This window comes from Peromyscus californicus, unplaced genomic scaffold (assembly GCF_007827085.1).
Source record: "Peromyscus californicus insignis strain IS unplaced genomic scaffold, ASM782708v3 Scaffold_7__1_contigs__length_154581171, whole genome shotgun sequence".
In the NCBI taxonomy this organism is placed as follows: Eukaryota; Metazoa; Chordata; class Mammalia; order Rodentia; family Cricetidae; genus Peromyscus; species Peromyscus californicus.
Genome location: NW_026294595.1, coordinates 90030230 through 90051448, shown reverse-complemented (window position 1 = coordinate 90051448; position 21219 = coordinate 90030230). Strand labels below are relative to the sequence as shown.

The window sequence follows — 21219 nt, the reverse complement described above, 5'->3', positions numbered from 1 at the left end:
TTACAAACTCATTTAGTTCTTGTGCCAACACCATGACCTAGATTCAAGAATACTCCTTGTTCTACAAATGAAGACACTGAGACAAGAGGTCATTTAGTAGTTTGTCTAAAAGCTCACAGCTAAAGAGTGGAGACAACAGGAACCTGGGCTGTCTGTGACTGTCCAAGTGGCATGTGTAGTGATCCATTTACTGAATCCATTTACTGAATACCATGAGAGAGGAGCAGAATTGAACCAGAAAATGGGGAAGTGCCTCGGCACTAACTAGACTCTACCCAGAATGCTTTGGATGGTTCTGGGGCCATTATTGACAGAGAACACCTGCCAGTTCCCATTGGGAACTGACTTAGAGGAGAATCTTAGCTTATCTGCCAGGATAACAGCACATGTATGACCTGGAGATGAACATAGCATAGCAACATGCTCTTAGCATACCATATTCAAGAGGACTCTTGGGGAGCGGACTCATGTTGTGCTTTTTTATCTCTCTGTGTCTCATGTAGCTCTGGCTGGCCTTGAACTTGCTACATAGCTAAAAATGACCTTGATCTCTGGATGATTGTGCCTCCATCACCCAAGTGCTGAGATTACAAGTATGCACCACCATTCTGAACTCTATGCCATGTCTCTGAAGTGCAGAATTGGGGCAATTTCTAAGGTAGCTAAGGTTCAGATTTTGATTTAACACCCCCCTGTAATGGAAACATCTGAAAACACAAGTGAGCTGCCGCACAGAACAGTGAGAATGGACTAGTAACCACGGCCTGGCTCTCACTAGTTAAGATGCTTGAAGGGCTGGGCTATAGCTTAGATGGCAGAGTCCCGGCCTGGCCTGCATGAGGCCCTGAGTTTGATTCCCTGCACCATATAAACAAAGCATAGTGGCGTATGCCTATAATCTCAATACTTAAAGAGGGAGAGGCAGGAGGATCAGAAGTTTAAGTCATCATTGGCTTTACAGAGTTTGAAGCCAGCTTGGGCTACATGAGATCCTGTCTGAAAAAAGTAAATGAACCAATATATGCAAATTACAAATTTTTACACAAATCTTCACAAATCCCCTTCTTTTGAGAAGCTAACTGGTCTAGCTACATACGCAGGGGGCTGAGTCCCTGCCACCTCTCAGATATAACTAAGATCCACGTAGCCTTCTCTGTGACACCAGGATGCCAAGGCTCACTTGTGCCATGGAGTTTCTAGAGAGACTAGTTTCTTCACACCCACCTCTTCAGTGAGTGTGTGGAACCACAATGGAGCCCTCAAAAATGTTGTGTATCAAGATGGAAGAGAACACTGTGTGAGGTGCTCTTGGACTGCCTATCTGATTCCTCTCTGTCATTCACTGGGCTCCTGTGGCTGTCAGATTGCTTGGCCCCTACTCTAGGCTGTAATCTGGACATTCTCAACCCTGGGCCAGAGACCCATGAGGGGCTGTGAAAAGACAGCAGGGGAATGTTATACACCAAGCACTGTGCTCAGTTTGGGGGGAAATCTGTCTTGTGCTATTTAAAAAATGTCGACAACAGAATTCACAGTAGCTTTCAGTCACCTTGTTTCTTCTAAGTAGACAACATTGAAAAGCACAGCTGTTATCCTACGGAGGGCAACAACTGTTTTTGTTTGCTTCGAAGAAGATCCACGCATACCCGTTCTGATTGGTCCCACATCGTTCTGTAGCTGGATGCGTCTTGCACGATGAACAGCATCCACAGAGGAAGTTCTGTCATATGGGTATCACTTAGTCACACTGAAGCTGTGTGAAGATCCTTAGCAAAGTTGTAACTAACCTGTCCCTGTACATATGGCTTGTCTTCACAGTAAGAGTGAGCTGAAAGGAATCAGGCCCCATCAGAACTCCCTCTACTGAGAGCAGTCTCCCCAACGTCGTGGACAGGGAGGAAGGAGGCTCTGGCAGTGGTGGAGCTGGAGCACTCCGAGTTGAAGAGACATGGTGTTAGAGGCTCCCTGCCTGTTGGAACTCAGGCCTTTGTGCACTCACTGCCTGTATCAGCTACTTTTCTATTGCTGTGATAAAAACACCATGATCAAAGCAATTCACACAGAAGGAAGGGTCTTTCTGGGTTTATGGTTCCAGAGGGGTAAGTGTTCATCATGGCAGGGGATCGTGACAGTAAGCAGGAGGCATGGCAGCTGCAAGAGGATGCTGAGAGCTCATACCTTCTAACACAAGCACGAAGCAGAGGGAGTGACCTAGAAGAGTCTAAAACTCTCAGAGCCTATCCTCAAAAACATCTTCCAGCAAGGCCACAGCCCCTCCAGATCTCTCCACACAGTGCCACCAACTGGGGACCAAGTATTCAAATACATGAGTCTATGGGGAACATTCTCATTGAAGCACCACACCACGCTGTAAATGTGGGATGGGTCTAAGGATTTGTTTTAACACGAAGGAAAGAGAGAGGATGTCACGTCTCTGATTAAGTTCCACAGGCTGTGATCTCTATTTTGCTAAAGCTCTCTCTATTGCCTCTTTTGTTTGTATGTTGAAGGCAAGTGGGAGATACTCACACGACGAGGAACTGAGCATGCTCTCATCCACTCAGGAGGTGGAGAAAGTGAAAGCCCCAGTCTGTCTTTACATGAGACTAACACTGCATTGCCACCGACTGGAAAAGACTGAAACAGGACTGTCGAGGGCCTGGCAGTGTGACATCTAGAGCCAAGCTGTACTTCCAGTCCTAATTCAGAGAGACTGTGAAAGATGTGTGCTATTTTCAGCCAAAGTTTTAGAGACAACTTGCTTCATAGCAATAGATAGCTAACACAAATATTCACTGTAGATCTGAGGTTAAGCATACATCAACTTCCACTCTCCACATATGCGGCACGGAGGGTCCTGGTGGGTACAGATTGGCTTTTCCAGTCACAGATGAACCTTGAATTCATACAGAAGGAGATTATCAGTAAGCACCAACTCCACACATCCAGGCAAGCCCCTGTTACTGAGCAACTCTGTGGCTTCTGCCATCAGAGCTTCTTGGCTGTGCACCAGTCCCATCCCTGCTGAGTGTCTGAGACGCTGGCGTTACACAGGGAGGGGTTCCTCCATGTTTCTTCCTGTTCTGTGGTTTTACTGTTACACTCGGCTATAGGGCTTCTAAAGCTGCCACTGTGAAGTATGTGTTGGTGGCAAAGGGTATGAGAGGTGGGTTAAGGTGGGACACTCAGTCGCCTGAAGTCAATGACTGCTGACGACTGGAGAGGAGACATAAAAAGCCACAACAGTGACAGCTCAGGGCTGTTCCGCTTTGGGGCAGACTTCGTCTCTCTCAGCAGATGCTGGGGACAGTCTAGGAAAAACAGATGCTGGGGACATTTCGTTCAGTTTTAAAAAGGCAGTGAAAGCTGCAAAGTATTTTTAAAGACTGTCACCGAGAGCATATTAAAAATGGTCCTTCAGTGAGTAAATTCTTAGTTTTCCAGAAAACCCGAGCTATCCTCAGATGGTCCTGGGGGCATGCAGACAGCGAATGTTCCACAGAATATGGGATAAACCCTACCAATTGTGTCGTTCAGGTGAAGGTTTTCTGTATCTACTTAGAAATCCATTCCAGCAGGACACTTGGGTCCCTAGTCAGGTAGAACATGCTTCCTCTTTCTCATCTATGGAATTAAAGGGTCTTCCTGTTGTAGCTCTCCACTATTCTGAAACACAGGACTCCTTCAGATGGCGTTAATAACTTACAGAGAAAGCGGAGGCCTACTAGTTCTCTATTTATGCTTTTTCCTTGAGGCAGTGATTTCAGAGAGGGTTGGGAAAAAAAGGTAGATAGAAGAACGCAAAGATTTCTGATCATAATAGTCCGTGTCATTGGCCAAATAAGGCCAGTCAGTTCCCAAGTGGGCTTTTGAAGTCAGTTTAATATCTTCATTTCTAAAAACTTATTTTGAGCAGAAGTTTGACCAATTGTGTGATCTAGAGAGTCTGTTTAAACATATACAGAAATACACCGATTTCAATACCACCCCCAAAAGGCAATTAGTATTTGCTCAGTGCTTACTTTGCAACAGGTTAAGGCATTTCAAGCCTTTCTACATGGACAAACCAACTGAATCCCGCTACGAACCTACAAGGGGCTATCACTGTGGTGCTTTGAAATGCTCCTCATAGTCTTGGGCGTCTGAACACGCGGTCCCAGTTAACGGGGCTGTTTGGGTGTTTAGGTGGTGATGACTTGCCGGAGGAATGACTTTACTAGGGGCAGGATTTGAGGTTGTAAGGCTCCATAACTTCTAGTTTGTTCTCGCTGTTTCGTGGCTGCCATCAGATTGCAGACTCTCAACCCCTGTCCCGGCTGCCATGCCTGTCTGTTGCTATGCCGTTTCACTGTGATGGCGATGGGCCATCGTGTTTTACCACAGCAACAACCACGTAGCTAACACAGCCACACTCATCCTTCCCATGAAGGGACTTGGACACGGAAAGGACCAGGCTCGAGCCTAAGCAGTCTGACGCCACAGGCGGCTCTGGTAATGAGTACACTCTACTGTCTCTCGTTACATCTTGTGTTGACACAAGAATTTAGAACAGTGATTCAACTTTGAAAAATATTTACAACACCTGGAAAAAAACCAGAAAAGCAGAGGCGACTCATTAAGAGTCAGTTCAGGGCCTCGGAGCCACCTGTCTGGGACTCTTCAGCAGTTTTTACATGAAAAAGTGTGCCTAGCTACTCACTTAGATTTGAATCACTTCGTTCAGGAAGGACACAGATGATCAGGAGGAAGCAGGCTGCGGAGGAACACAGCGAGCAGTTCAGAGAAGAGAAATGCTCCCATGTGAAGGGCTCCGCAATGCACTACCACAGCTGTGCAGATCACCAGGAACAGAGGGCTGGGGGAAGCTTCAAGGGGCGAAGGAAGCAGAAGCCCAAGGGAGCCTGGGAGGCGGAGTTTGCTTATTTGTCCCCTTCCAGAGAAGGTGCAGGCTTGTTGAACAGGGTTGGTATTGTGAATTCTAAAGTCCCATGTCTGTCTGTTTGTCTTTCTGTCTATCTATCTATCTATCTATCTATCTATCTATCTATCTATCTATCACCTGTCTACCTACCTATCCATCTATTTGCTCCTATAGCTAGCATAGACATGTATTTATGTTTGTGCCATTACATTGCTCTATCTATGTTTTCAGCGCGATGAGAAATAGATATACATACATATGTATACATGCACGAATGCATACTTGTGTGTGTGTGTGTGTGTGTGTGTGTGTGTGTGTGTGAGAGAGAGAGAGAGAGAGAGAGAGAGAGAGAGAGAGAGAGAGAGAGAGAGAGAGAGAGAGAGAGAAAGAGAGAGACTGTGTATTTAGAAACTGGGGCTTCAACTAAGCTTCAGTTGAAGGATGGCAAACAATGGTATGGCTGGTTGACTTCAGTCAAGTTTCTTTCCATGAGAATCTTCATCAAATAACAATAACAACCTAGTTGTATTGATTTAAATCTTTGTTCCCAGCCCAAACCTCTGATTTCAGTTCATAGCCAAACAGAAAATTCCTTCTAAAAAATGGAAGAAATTAAATGAAAGTTAAAAAAAGTGGAGTATCAGAGAATCATACATATGATACATATGCACATAAATACTTTTCTTTCTCATTCTGAGTGACTGTGTGAGGTCTACGCTATCTTCTGAGGATGTGTACAGACATGTGGTTGTGGGACACGGCCTGTTTCACAGTCCAAAGATCTGCATGTGGTTCTTATGAAGGCTTTGTTTTCAAACACATAGTTCAAGATGAAGGAGAAATAGAAAACATCTTGTAATTGTTTTAAAATAAACTCTTACGCCGTTTATTTAGTTCTTAATCTGCATGTTGTAGATTGGCTATGCACTTGTTAATCACTGTTGTATGTATCTCCAGACAGAGCTGTAAATAACTTTTCAGTCCAAGTGAAACATGCCTGCGCGTGTTTATGTGGAAAGTCTGTGTCCTTAGGCCTGTGTGTAAATATGTGCACAGTGATAACAGATTAGCGATCATGTATGATAACATCGTAAGGTTCTGACACTATGGTCAATTTAATGCACAATGCAAATACCCCTTTTCACAGTATCTAGGAATGAAATAAAAATAATACAATAATACAATAATTTGGTTCATTTACTTTTTTTTGTGCTTAGCAGGTTCATGTTTGCAAATTGAAACTGAAGAAAGAGAACTCTACTCGTGGGTTTTCTCCCTCAATTCATAGATCTTGGTTATTAAAAATACAACTTCAAGCAAAGCCAAATAGTGTACACCAGCAATCCCAGGAAGAGGAACAGGGGTTCAAGACCAGTCTTGGCTACACAATAAGTTCGAGGGCCAGCTTGGGCTATAGAAAACCCTGCCACAAAACCAAACAAACAAAACCAGGAATAACAACAAAAGAAAACACCTGAAAATCAAAAGGAATTAAACCTAGACTCTCCCGCCCCTGAAAAGGTGCAAAACCCAACAACCTTATCTTTTCTAAGTAAATTATTTTCTATGAAATTTAAAAATAAAAAAGTAGGGGACTGGAGAGTTGGCTCAGAGGTTAGGAGCAGGTCTGGAAGACCTGGGTTCAATTCCCAACACCCACATTGCAGCTCTCAACTGTCAGTAACTCCAGTTTCAGGGGATCCAACACCTTCACACAGACATTCATGTAGGCAATACATGAATGTGCACGAAATAAAAATAAATAAATTATTTTTAAAAAGTAGATAATATGCTGATTCACTTCAGGCTTTCATGCCACATATAAAATAAAGAATGCCTTATATTGAAGATAAGTTAAGTCCATATACAAACACAACCCGCATGACCTGAAATCTCCTCCATGTTTACAGAACTGGTCATTGCCAAGTCCACAGCAAATTACCTGGAAAAATGTCTTTTACTTTCTTTGTACTAGGCTGGGTATTCTTAGATGCCATCCTGGCATCTTTCTACTCTATTATAAATTGTTTCTCAGCAGAAGCAGAAGGTATTTATTCTCTGTTTTCTTGGGTAGATATCTACTTCTGGTCTGGGTCAGCTCCTCTGAATTTACCTGATAGGAACCTACATGTAAGTGTGCATGTTCAACCTGTATAGCAAGCAACAAGACACCACCGAAAAGGTCTTCTTCACCTTCAGTGGCATACAATTTAATAATGATGTTGAAACAAATCTATCTCCATTTAAATGGACATGTAGTTTACTGAATAAACCAAATGCAAAAGGATTCACAGGAAAAGAATAATTAGATCAATGACGTGTTCTTTGGCAAGTCTTCCTAGAAAAGATGAGTTTTCAATGATGTTGTATTTCTTTACCTATTGGTCCTTTAAAAATTTTCACAATACTGTCATTAAGGGTGGAGAGAAGGGAGAGTGAGATCGGGGTCCCAAGAGATGTAAGGAGGGTGGGGGCAGAATCTTCTCAGTCGATTAAGGTTGGTTAAAGTGTGGGCTGGTGTATTTCAAACAAGGATGCCAGGAGCAGGAAACAGTCTACATCTTTCGATGGGAGGAAGATGGGACAGCAGCAGTGTGGCAGCGAGAGAAACAGAAACCTTGAAAATTCACGTAGTGCCAAGGTCACATCCACTTTGAAAGCACCAAAGCACTGAGAATGAGCGACTACTTCAGGCGCACTTGGGTGCAAATCACATCTCTCCACCTAGAATTTATTCCCCAGCCTTCTTCCAAAAGTTGGAGGTGGCTTACAAAATTGGTTGTGTGAATTATTACATGTTTTCTCAGTTATTTCCCCAGGGAAACACGCCAAAGGCAAACCCATCATTTCAGCTGATTTAGTGTTTGGTGTCAGAGAATTCATAATTGATATGACAGGCATAATGGATAGTGATCACTGGATTGGCAAAGCCTAGGCTGACAAGCAGCAGCCAGGCCGGTGCTGACCACTCTGCCCACTGACTCGCTCTGGTAAATCCTGGGATTATTTCATAAGTTCTCCTGCCCAACTTCCTGGAGATTAGAAATGTGTTACTAACTAGAAAATAGTTTATTACACAAATACCACTTATGCCAAATATGTTCCCCCCTCCCTCAGGTAGACTTTTATTGTTAGGAATAGGACAGATGGAGTTTCTTTTACTTTGACTCAATTCGCTAAAGATCTCAGGGTAACTCAGAGTTCAGTGAGACATTTATCTCAAGGCACTGGGAGATTTATAGGTTTTGAATATATAAAAGTCTGCTTTAAAAAAAATCAGAATCTTTATCCCTGGCAAAGTCAAATAACTAAGGGATTAAGGCTGATGTGCACTTACACTATAAATCTATCATTAAGCAAGTGTGATACAACGCTTCAGGTATGCAAGATCCCAATTTGCTCTAAATGGATAGTTAAATTGTCTCTTTTTACAGCAAATATTTCATGATAAGGAAAATCTCTTCTGCTAACCAAATCATCTCCCTGCCCCCCACTCCACCCCCCAAATAAAACCGTTCCATTTTCTATATTCATGAAAGAAAATGCTGGAAATGAGAAAAACCAATCAGAAGCTAAGAAAAGGGATCAGGTAAAGGAAAGTGAAAAAATTCACCCCTCCCCCCCAATCATGTAATTATAATTGATAGTTATCAAACATGCACTTTCAGAATGTGAGCTGTCTGAGGGCCACTTACATTTCAGGACACAAAGGACTCAGCTGGTGTTTGGTTAGTTGAGTGTGATGCTTAGAATGCATGCCTCTGCTGTAGGACCCTGCACACCTGTCTCCCAAGCGAAACCTCTAATGACCCTTTTGCTGATAACTCTACCACGAATCGGTCTTTTACAAGCAAAAAAATGAGCCTTGAATTAAGGTCACATTGTCCCTGCCTGACTGCTGTGATTGCCAGTAGGTCCTTGTGCTTTGTAGGATGTCATGGGGACATGATGTTATGGTAAGGACTTGTGGGAATTTGTTGTTAAGAAAACAAACAACCAAACAAACAACCAACAAACCCAAACCATAAAACAAAAAAGAATCCTAATCTTAAAAACCTTGAAGCCTACTGCTGCGCCCTGGTGGCTTTTACTTCTTTTAAATACAATCAGTTTAGGTAGGCTTTGGTTTACAGTTGCTTTTATCTAGATGATAAGGTTGTAAAAACGTCAATCAAAATGAAGTACTACTGTTCCCGCCCCTGTTTTATTTTGTCCTTCCCTTTCCAAATACCTTAAGGTGCTTAAGATAACCGAGGAGATATCTGACTATTAAAGTGAACAGATCTGTGTAGGTCACAGGGTTTTGCCCTCCCTGACCACAAACACCATCCTGGAGCCCTGTGTCACACAGGTCAGCCGAGGCTGCGGGCCTCGAGCGTCCCTTTTCAAAACAACAGCCACACACCCTGCTGAACCTTCCACCACCCTCTACAGGGCCCCTCAGAAGAGAATCATAGCTTCTCTGTGCTGGCATGAGGCTTTTCATGTGTTTATAACCTGTCTTCCCCCCCCCCAAAGAGTCATGTGCACAAAAATGGTAAAACCTACATAAGACCAAGAAAAGGAAAGCAAAAAGGGCACTATGAACGTGAACTTGAAAGGTCAATTTTATTGCTGTAAAGCTAAGTCAGTGAGATTCCTTAGTGCTGGAGTCAGAGAAGGAAGCCAGGAGCCAGGGACACTGTGCAGTGAAGAGGGGAACTGGTGAGGGGTTGAGAAGGTCCACGGTCCCACTCGAGACTGCAGGTGCTCGCAGGGCCAGGAGGACACAGAGGATGCTGACGGCAGGGCTTCCTAGGAGGAAGGCCCGTCACTCATCAGTGCTGGGCCCCAGGAGCCCAGGAACCAACTTCTGCTTGCTTCTTTCTAGACAGCCAGAGTAAGGTGTTCTAGTCAGTGTAACACCTCTGCAGCTAACCCAGGCAGAGTTTGCTCCAGCCTTATTTTAATGGCATGCTAGCTCCATTTGGGTCTGGAAGAAGATAAAAACTATTTTACTATTTCTTTGACTAAAATGATATCAGCAACAATTATAAAAACATAACCATAATCTTAAGAGCCAGTAGTACTCATTAAATATTTGATATGTCTCAGATATTCTTGTTAGGATTTTTATTTACATTGTATCATTTAAAACAAAAGCCCCATGGGTTGGAAATAGCAGCTTTACTTAAAAATCTGTTTTTTATTTTATGGGTATTTTGCCTGCATGTGTATCTCTCTGAACCACTTGTGATAGCATCCATATTTGCTGAGAAAGCATCATACAGTTGTGCTGAACTAGTCATGATGAAGAGGATTAGTAACGACTAACCATTTACTATGTCTGGTCCTGTGTTAAATAAGGGGTACATGTGATCTCAGCTAATCCTTGCAATGAGTCTGCCAGGCAGAAGTGCTCCTTGGTACTAGAGGAAGTAGAGATGTGGTTAGGCTGGTGTCCCAGTTCGTGTTATTATCGCAGCAATGAAACATCACGACCGAAAGCAACTTGGAGAGGAAAGGGCTTATTTGGCTTATACTTCCTCATCACTGTTTGCCACTGAAGGAAGCCAGGACAGGAACTCAAACAGGGCAGGATCCTGGAGGCAGGAGCTGGAGCAGAGGCCATGGAGAGGTGCAGCTTACTGGTTTGCTCCTCATGGCTTACTCAGCTTGCTTTCTTATAGAATCTAGGACCACCATGTCAGGGGTGGCACCACTCACAATAAGATGGGCCCTGCCCCATCAGTCACTAATTAAACTGTATTAAAGGGTCACAGCATTAGGAAGGTTGAGAACCACTGCTCTAGACTGTCAAGTTGACATACAACTAGCCAGCATAGGCCAGACAGCTTACCTGTGTAAGGGGTAAGCATGATGCTGTCTAAAGGAAGATGCCAGTCCAGACCCGACCCATGCAGGGCTCCTTCACTAAGCAACTGCATCCCACTGCCTCCTGTGATATGACTCTCCCAGATCTTCTGATCCTTGAAGCATGGCTCTGAAATCCCTCTCCCTTCTAGTCTCAAGGTAAGGGTCTTGCCTTTAACGTGGTTGCTTTCACAGTAGATATATCCTTTCTCTATGAAATATGGTTGCTAGAAAGGGCCATCTATGGCCTTATTTTAAAACTCTTTTTGTGCCTTAGTTTCCCCATTGATAAGGTATATCCTGGGGTTAAGGCACTTGAACTTGTACACATTTATTGCCACCCTTTGCAAGCTGCTGAGCAGCTGTGTGAACAGTTGCTCAGCTCTGGAGCCACAGAGTGGGGTGGCAGCTCTCTTAGTTCTTCCTGCCTTTGAAAACAAGAGCTGGATTGCTTTCTGTGACCACGAGGAACTCCCACGATGCCAGTGATTGAAATGCAGGTTCCTGCTTTTGGTGACACAGCACCACCATGCCAAGTGACACAAGGAGGACTACACAAACCAAACTCAGGTGCTGTCCTGCAGTTTTACCGCACCATCCAAAGGACATTTTTCTGTGGTTAGCATTCTGAAGTCTTCCCAACACTAATAGTTCTTTATAATGAATGGTTTCAATGTTCCTTTGAAAATAAGAGAACAAAACTACCCAAATATCCTGATAGATAGATGAATGAATAAAGAAAGTTTTGTACACAACAATAGAATATTATTCAACCTTAAAAAACAAAAGAGGTCTTGTCACACATCACAAGACAGCTCAACGGCAGAGAGTGAGTTCAAGTTCTAGTGGATGTGTGTTGTTGACATGGCTGTGCCCATGTCAAGGACATCAATGTGTCAGTGCCAGAATCATAGGCACAGAAAGCAGAAAGGTAGGCGCCATGGGCAGGAGAGGCTAGAGTTTCAGGCTGTCAAGATAAAACAGTCCTAGAGATCTGTTGCACAATATTATGAATATGCTTAAAATCATACACTTAAAGCACTTATGGCGGCATGTTAGTATTGTTAGATAATTAGATAAAACCAAAATGCATTTTTACTTCTTTTTTTTTTGCATCTGTATGTATTTGTCCATAGGTGTATATACATGTGTGTGTAAAGGCCAGAGGTCAACGTTAGCTTTCTTTCTCGATCACTTTCTTCCTTATTTGTTGAGACAGAGTTTCTCAATGAACCTGTAGCTTACTGATCTCACTAGGTTGGCTGGCTGATGAGCTTCAGGGGTCTGCATTTCTGCTACCTAACTGCTTGGATTACAGATGTGCACAGCTGCATCTGGTTTCCGTGTGGGTGCTTGTGATCTGAACTCAGGTCTCAGGCTTGCAGTGCAGGCACTTTATTGACTGAGTTCTCTCTACCAGACTAAGGAAGCATTTTTTTTTAATTCTTTGTGTCTTTTACATCATGCCTCCTGATCCCACTTGCTCTCCCACACCAAAAAACAAAACAAAACAAAACAAAAACAAAAAACAAAACCCAAAATAAAATTTAAGAGAAAAAAATTTAAGAGAAAAAAAAGGGTAGCTGGGCAGTGGTGGCATACGCCTTTAATCTCAGCAGAGCCATGTGGATCTCTGTGAGTTCGAGGCCAGCCTGGTCTACAGAGTGAGATCCAGGACAGGTACTAAAACTACACAGAGAAACCCTGTCTCGGGGGAAAAAAAAAAAAAAAAAAAAAAAAAGGAAGAAGGGGAAAATCTCAGCATGGAAGCTGCAGTGTGAAACCATGAGTCACACAGTAAATCCCTTTGTCCATATGTCTTTACATGCAGGTGTTTATTGCAAGGAATCACTGGTCTGGTTCAAGGTCCCTGGTCTCTGCTGTATCACAGATGCTGGGTCCTCACTGGGACTCTTCCTGGACATTTCATTGCTGCCTTGTGTAGTGGATATCCTGCAGCCCTGGGTCCCCACCACCCACTCCCATTCCAGCAGATCACAGATGGGGTGGGCTGACATATAACCCTGGTTCTGGGCCTGGGTAGTTGCAGGGTTGGTCAGCCCACCAGTTTTCCCATTTGCCACAAGGGTGAACTCTTCTGGCTAGTTCACCCCCTTATAGCGATGAGCCAGGGGCAGGGCCAGCTCTCCTGTTTTCTTTTTGAGACAAGGTTTCTCTGTGTAGCTTTAGAGCCTGTCCTGGAACTTGCTCTGTAGACCAAGCTGGCCTTGAACTCACAGAGATCCACCTGCCTCTGCCTCCTGAGTGCTGGGATTAAAGGCATGTGCCACCACTACTTAGCTACCTCTTCTGTTCTTATGACCTCAGGGCCAGCTCCTCCACCTGCCTCAGGTATTGATGGTGGGAGCATCTCTTCCCTGCTTGCAACACTGGGGCTGGCTCACCCACACCTCTGACAACAGGGTGAGCTCTACTGTGCTGCCCAGGCAAGGTGCAGGGCCTGCTCTCCCAAGTGTTGCAGTCTAAGGACGCATTTAAAAAGTATTATTTAGGGTCTCTAGAAGGGAGATTAAAAATAACAATAAAATCTCCAGATAATTGGAGAAACAGTAATAGTTGAAGTTTGGGATTAGCCCTGTCCCTGACAGAACACAGGAAACTTTTGGGACACTGAAGATGGCCTTGGGGTGGAGGGTGTGACACAGTGAGGTCTTAGGGAACTCAGTGGCCAGAACTGACGTCTAAAGCTTCCTTTTTCCTTGAGGCTAATGAATTTGTTCTGTCAGAGAAATGCAGGAAAGAAATACAGAGATAGAACCCCACTTCTCTTTTTCAGAGTAACTGTTGTAGGACCCAGAGTGAGTACCGAACCCTGCTTGCCTGCATTCAAAGGACAGGATGAGGGCTGGTGACCCTGGCTCCACTGATTGGCTGCTGATGGCACAGTGCTTCGTCACTCTCACTCTATTTCCACAGCTGTACAGTGCCACAGCTGGTCTGGATTGCATTCTTCTGATGTGACAGCGGAGGAAGCTGAGGCTGTCAGGGGTGACGTGCTCAAAAATCACACACAGAGACCAGAAAGGATCGCACAGAAGCAATGGGCATGCCTAGATGAACCAACTCCACCTCCCACCTGCAGACAATGGCTAGCTCCCATCTCCTCATCTGTAAACCGGGAGAGTGTGGTCTTCCGCCTTCCCAAGGAAGCTGCCAGGTGGAACTGAAACATAAGGATAGACCCTGCCTTCCCGGGGGCTCCCAGCAGTGTGGGCAGGTTCAGAAACTATGATAAAGGGAGATAGATTTAAAAACATCTATTCTGTGGCCAGAAGAAAGAATCTTCACTTTATCTGGAAAGGCCCGGGAGAGCCGAGAGGGGGTGAGGTGGGGTAGGGTGGGGTGGTCTTCAGAGAAAGTCCTGAGGGCAGGGGTGAGGGGGGATAAGAAGGGAAGACACTGCAAAGGCACAGAGATGCAGATGTGGATGAGCACACAAGATTAACACTAGAGCAAGATGGGGAGCCTTGAGAAAACACAGCTGGACAGGTGTGCGGGGGCGGGGATGATGAGGACGGGGCCTGACACCACAGAGGAAGGTGGCTGAGGGCCAAGGAGCCCATCAATGACCGAGGACCGCTGGCAGCCCTTTCTGCCCAAGGGCAGTCCTCCTGCTCGAAACCCAAATACTCCAGGCTCATTTCTGTGTGGAATCCCTGAGTTAAATATTTACTTTGTGTGGGGCCAAAGTATCTACTGCAGCTCACTTATTTGGGGGTAAACACATTAAAGAAATGTATACACTAAAACAAACTATCTCCTCCCTACTCCCACCACATACAGAAAAAAAGAGACTGCCATTCAAAAAAACCCTGGAAACTATACTGCAGGCTCAATTTTCCTGAGTGGTTGAGACAAAGTATGTATATATAAACAGTTTCCTGAGGCTCCACAGGGTTCCTCTGATTTGTATGCCTTGAGAAGTTCAGTGGGCACAAGGTGAACGACGAACAGTTTCCTTTAGTGAGTTACATGGCAACTTTATTGAACTTCACAAGGAGTCATTAGCTGGATTTTATGATGATAAGGACTTCCAGGCCTGAGTTCCCTTCTGATTGTTTTTTTGATTAAAAGTCAGACAAGGCGGAGCTGGCCCTGGACACTGAAGGACCCTGCAGCTTTGCCTCACCAGCTGCCTCCAGGATGGAGCCCACAAAGCAGCAGGTTCAGGTAGCGCTTGGATTTCGCCAAGTGAAAAGCCAACCATCAATGTGGAGAGCCGTAAAGGACTTACTTTAAACAGTTTGTTAAGGTTGAGATTTTTTTTTTTGCAGAGACATTCCCGACTGCTTCCCATCTCATCCTCGGTGACCGGAGGAGCCACTGACTGATGTTAGCCTAGGTCCTTCAGTCAGAGGACTGGTCCACTCATGTTGCCATTAGCTAAGTAATAGGTGTTTATTTTTAGGGTTTGAACTAACAGGCTGGGCTGAGGCCAAGGCAGGCTGATATCAGAAGTAACTGGTGAGTGTCTTGTGCTTGCAAAAGACCTTTGTTTCAAGTGTGGTTGGCTTGGCTGCAGCCCTTGTCCAACCAGTGAAACTAAATAGCATAAAATTAATACCAAAGGCAGAGAAACTTCACGTTCTCTGTCCATTATAAAAAGTATTGCAAAAATAGATCCATTATTGCTTTAAAAATATTTTTATTAATTCCTTGAGCATTTCATACAAGCATATAATGCATTTTGATTATAAGAAACAAATATGACCAGTTAGTTAGGACAATTGGGTGAGTCTAGATATTCACTGTATATTAAATATGAAAAAGTTTAAACTCCTAATGTGTCTAAAGCCTTCCAATAACAATGACTGTATAGCTTTCATTGAAAATATTAAATGTAGATATATGGTAAAATAAAACCAATGTGGATGTATGGACTTTCCTTGGAGTTACAGGATTTGTGATTCTATGGGATTCAGACACAAAATGAGAAGGTGACTGCTCTATTAATGTCGAGTTCAGAAGAGGTTACTGTTATATGTTTACCAGTGTTTCACGTTTCTATATCTCACTAGGCAGTGTGCTCTATGAAGGAGGAACCCTGTCTCCATCAGTACTGGAACTTGGTGGAGCAAGGCCAAATGTTGGTTGAACAGTTGAAGGGCAGACAGAACAGTAATGCAGGGCACCTCTGCCTAGCTGCTCTGTTAGTCTAGCCTGCTTTTGAACCCGGTGGCACACACAGGGGAGTGAGGTGGGTTAAAATTTGCCCAAGGACTTTGCTAGCAAACTTTCACAGGAAAATAGGTCTGGGACTTTTCCCTGTTAGCTTAAATCTGTCCCCTCAACCTTAATGGCACATTATGCCCCCACACTGGCACTCCTCCCTTACCTTTCAAGTGAACACAAAAACATTTCTAGCTAGCCTTTTGAACAGTAGCAAGCCTTAGAAGTCAGGGTTGGGAAAGGCTGAAAGCAGTGCTATCCCCTGTGAGAGCCCATTCATGAGGTCGCAGAGCAAGGCACAGTTGTATTTCTACTCTGAGGAAAGATGCTGAAGATCTCAAGAGACTGAAAGTTCAGTCTGTGAAGCTGTTACATCCACAATTTGATCAGCAAGGCCTGGAACAGGGACACGAATGGCAATTTACCACCATGATTTCCACAGGGAAGAAACTCTCGTGCCTTTGGTCTATTTTCATGATAGACACTACACAGATCAATCACCCAGCGCTCCCGACACATTCTTAATGCCTTTTAGGCTTATTTATGGACCAAGCATTAGTTTGACTGAAGCACACTAACAGGTGCCATTTGGAAGGACAGTTCTTTCAAGTCACTGATGATTACACACGGGCTCTAGAATGGATGTGCCTTCGGCAGGACCAACCATCCCCATGCCAGCTCTGCAGCCTCTCAATTCTAATGCCTTCAGGCGGTCGCTGCCCCTCTGGGACCTTGACAATTCAGAGAGGATGGGAGAGGTATGTGTAGGAAGGGGAAAGGTACTTTGTGCACAGAAAAGCCTTTTATGGTCAGGGTATGATATTCAAACTCTGTCATAGTTTGAAAATTGGTTAGTACAGGGGCTTGCTTCTTTATTAAATTTCACTTAATTTGATAAGATTAATATTACTAATTCAACAATAAAAAATGTGTAGAGTTATGGGACTGGAGAGCTGGCCCAGTGGTTAGGAGCACAGTGGGCCTTTGGTTTTCAGTATCTACTTTGAGGCACTTACAAGCACCTGTGACTCCAGCTTCAGGGGATCAAGCATCCTCTCCTGGCTTCCATTGGTACTGCACTCATGTGCACAAACCCCAACACAGACACACAGCTATATACTTAATTAAAACAAAAAATAAACCTTTGAAAAACATACAGTTGGAAATACTACAGTGGCAAAAGCTTCCATTTTATGTCTTCATTTTGATTAGATACATTACTCAAAATTTTAAATACAGTAGCCAAAACAAAAATTTCTAAAGATTCAGGGCACAGATTTTCTCAAGTTCTATCTTGATTTTCCAAGTGCTTATCATAATCTGATTAAGTTTATTAAAATGTTTCTATATTTATTCATCAAAGGACTAGACATTATTAGTTTAAGAAAATGGTTTTGCACTTTCAATTCGCCGTGTGTGTGTGTGTGTGTGTGTGTGTGTGTGTGTGTATGTGTCCCTTTCTCTGGAAAACTGTATGTGACATACATATACAAAGCAAATGAAAGTCATGCTGGAGGAACAGAGGTACTGGGGCAGTCAATGGGGGTGACACTGTAGCCACTTCTTTCTCTGTGTTCTGGAGAACACCAGAAAAGAAGACTCCTACCTTACTCAGGTTAAATCACTAACTAGACTGCAAATACAATTTCTTTTCTTCCAGATATGAGAAAACAGCATTTACAAAGTGCTTTACAGAAGTCATTAGGACACACTGACATGTTGTTTGGGAGGATGACGGAACTAGAGAGGCTGAGTCCCACAGACTGACGGGAAATAGTGGAGGGTGGACACCAACGTTGATGGCTTACCCAGGGACCCAGGGAACCCTGGGAAGTGGGGTGACTCCACCGCCCCTCAGACCCTGTTTCATTGGTAAGTCTTCCAGTTGAGTCATAACAAAAACAAAAGCTTTGCAGTTTGCATCTCAGTTTCTATAACGAGATCTGAAAATTTATTATTCTTACTCAGGTTGCTTAAATGCAGCAAATCTGACATCTGCTAAGCCATACTAAAATAAATTCGAGCATAAATATGTTTGGAAACTGATCAAGGTATTTCCCACCAAGATACCATCACCTCCTCTTCCCTGCGGATCGGCCACAGACACACCTTCAAGCTCTGTAAGTTGGTTTTTGGTTAGGCATTTGAACATCTAAGGCTGTAGTAATTTTTATCTGTCAGGACAGACTACTTAATAGTTTTTAAGTTTTCTTTTTTAAATTATATATGATTTATATTTTATTCCAATTTATGATGACCATTATAGTCATCTCCTTAATCATGGGGAAGGGAAGACATAGTAGTCAGTCCAATTTTACAACTCTAAGTTCCATAGTTTAAAAAAGTGTGCATCCACATATTTTCTTAAGTTCCTTATCAGGACCATCAATATTATAACGTACCTACTGCTTGTTGTTTTTGTTATGATTCCTATATGTTGGGAAGGAAAGTAAAACAAAAGGACCCACAACATTTTTGAAGCAATGGGAACGAATCCTTAAGTTGGCAGAGCAGACTATGTTTCCAAATTAATAAATGTACAGCTATGTGTACTCTAAGAACATCTCAACTTAACTAACACTAGTTAAGGAAGCTGACTTGGGGGTGTTCAGTATATCCACTACAGTCTTTAGACTGTGCTGGATATAATCAGGTATGCAGTATTCAATGACAAAAGTGGTTAATTGTCTAAATTACAGAGCAGACACCCCAGATCCTTTTTTTTGAGACAGGGTTTCTTTGTGTAGCAGTCTTGGCTGTCCTGGATCTCACTCTGTAGACCAGGCTGGCCTTGAACTCACAGAAATCCACCTGCCTCTGCTTCCCCAGTGCTAGGATTAAAGGTGTGCACCACCACTCCCGGCCCCAGATTCTTAAATGGTAGACTATGGAAGGAAAGGATTCTTGCACTGGAATGGCAGAAAAGGGTTCCTTGTGTCTTTGGATCATTTTTCAAAGTATAGTATCTTCGTTAATGCAAATGCAAATGTAGGTTAAGAGTACAAAATCCCAGCTACAGCCCAGGATGTCAGCAGCAGAGGAAAGAAGGAGAATCATGAGGATGACTCAGAGAGTCACTGGTGGGTGGAAGCAGGAAAGGGAGAGGTCTCGGGAGTCACGAGTACCATTAACAGTGCCACAGTGGACGACAAGGATCAAGACATCTCTATGGGGTCTGTCAACTAGAGATACTGCAGCCCAAGGATGGGGTGGGGAGGGCTGCTGATACCCAGGGAAGTAGAGACAAAGGCTCTGAGGATATCTGGTTACAGAGAAGCCAGACTCCGGAGACAACAGAGCAGGCTGGAACAGGATGTTGTCTTCTGTGCTGAGGATCAGGTCTCACATCTTATCCAACAGCCGACCTGATGGAAGCTGTGTCCACAGACATAAGCAGAAGGGTAGATGATGACGACGACACAAATCAAGGACCTGCCACTGTGAGAGGTGGCTGCTGGGGTAGGGACACACATGACAAGCACAGTGGACGATGAATAAAGAAAAATTACAGTTTTTAAGGTTTAGAGACCTACGGTGATTTCAGAAATAATTATTTAAATAGAAAGACAAATTACATTCTTAATAAACAGAGTTAGGAAGACATCAGGAATGTAACCGGATTTGCAGCAGTTATTTACTATGGCAACGGTGTTCCATATTCATAGGACTAAGAAATGGGGTGTATGTAACGGAATAAAAAGTTATCTTAAAATACGGATTTTCAGCTTTGTTGCCTTGAACTCTCATTAACAACCAACTTCACATTAAGGATATGAATGCTTTTTGTAATATTCCCATTTGTCTCATTCTAATTTTTTTTCTCATGAACACTGACAATGTTTAACTATGGAAATGTATGGAAAGTCAGAATTAATGAGATTTATTTTCAATCAAATGGGCTCTATATCCTTGCATTTGCTTTTACTTATTGATCTTAATTGAGTGAGGGAGGATTCTTAAAATACTGACCACGGCTCTGAAAATATCTGGCTACCATTGAGCCGTGTGGCTTCAGCCATCTTCTTGCTGTAGTGGTGTCAAACTAACAAGTCATAAGAAATAGTGAGGTAAATTAAACTTTGGGCCAGTGCTTTCTCACTTACAATAAATCTTGCGTTCAAGAATTATAGCTTCACTACCAGTTCATTCTACAAGAAAGTATTCGAGCTCCTGAGGGTTCCTTAGCTTCCAATTAGTTATCTGCACAAGGTAACAGGAACAGTATTTCCACAGGTCACTAGAGATCTAGTTTTCAAGTTGTGATGTGGAGAAAAGTCCCAAGACCAATCGCCAGCTCTGGCTGCGACCAGTAGCTCTTCTTTGCTGGAGATGAGTATGTGAATGTAGTATCTGTGGACTGTATTTGTAGAGTCCTGTGCACCTGGCCTCACCTGGGCTTTCACACATGACTCTCCAGCTCCCTTGGTTACTAAGTCACATGCTCCCTGAAATGTCAGTCATCCTGAATGAAACATATGTCTGGGCTTCAGGAGAAAAACTGAAGCTTGGTGGATCCAAGTGTGTGGATTGCCTAACTTTGCCTTTGAGTTAACCGGAAGGTTCGGCTGGGTGTGGTGCCGCATGCTTGTGTAAGCCCAGTACTTCGGTGGCTGTGGCGGCGGAATTGAAAGTTTCAGGCCATCTTGGGCTACACAGGGAGACGCAGTCTCAAACAAACAAACAAACAAACAAACAAACAAACGAATGAACAATCACAACAAAATCAAGCCAAGTCAAGCAAAATAGAACAAAACCAGAAGAGCAGCAAATAGATTTTTGAATTTGTTGTCAGTACTGCTCAGGGCCTCTTCTAACCCACTGCCATATAATCTTATTACGGGGGAACCCAAGTGTTTGTGACTGACCTGTGGGTATTTTCTCCAGCTGACTTTACAGCTTAGAACTTCCTCTAATAATAAGTGTTAATCATTCACGCTATTGTCAGAAATACACAGAAATAAGAACCACAGAATTTAAACTGTACAGCAAACTAAACCTTCACAGAGGCAGCTCGCCTGGCACCTGAGATCAGCCCATAGCTCATTCAGAAAGATAGCCCTTTCCTTGTGGCCCCATAGCTCATTCAGAAAGATAGCCCTTTCCTTGTGGCCCCATTGAGGTATGGCTTGAGTTAACAGCACCTGGTGGTTTTGCTTGGGTAGAGAGAGTCACACAGAGACACAGACAGACAGACAGACAGACACACACACACACAAAGAACCATGAAATCAGCGGGGGAATTTTCTTAAAAGTGG

The 21219-nt window shown here is 43.6% G+C and overlaps 1 protein-coding gene across 7 annotated transcripts in view; it reads right to left on the bottom strand.

Annotated features, from left to right (window-relative positions):
• Nucleotides 1-21219, bottom strand: part of Cdin1 (CDAN1 interacting nuclease 1) — a 211334-nt gene that overhangs the window by 6186 nt on the left and 183929 nt on the right. Inside the window, exon 11 of one of the 7 annotated variants that reach the window (XM_052723468.1) lies at nt 9511-9893. The exons of 5 other annotated variants lie outside the window; for them this stretch is intronic. In XM_052723468.1, the coding sequence (XP_052579428.1) occupies nt 9878-9893 (16 nt within the window). In that variant the 3' untranslated portion in view covers nt 9511-9877. Of the gene's footprint in view, nt 1-9510; nt 9894-12931; nt 16361-21219 lie in introns of those variants that run through there. One more of the 7 variants, XM_052723470.1, reaches the window with a different exon arrangement.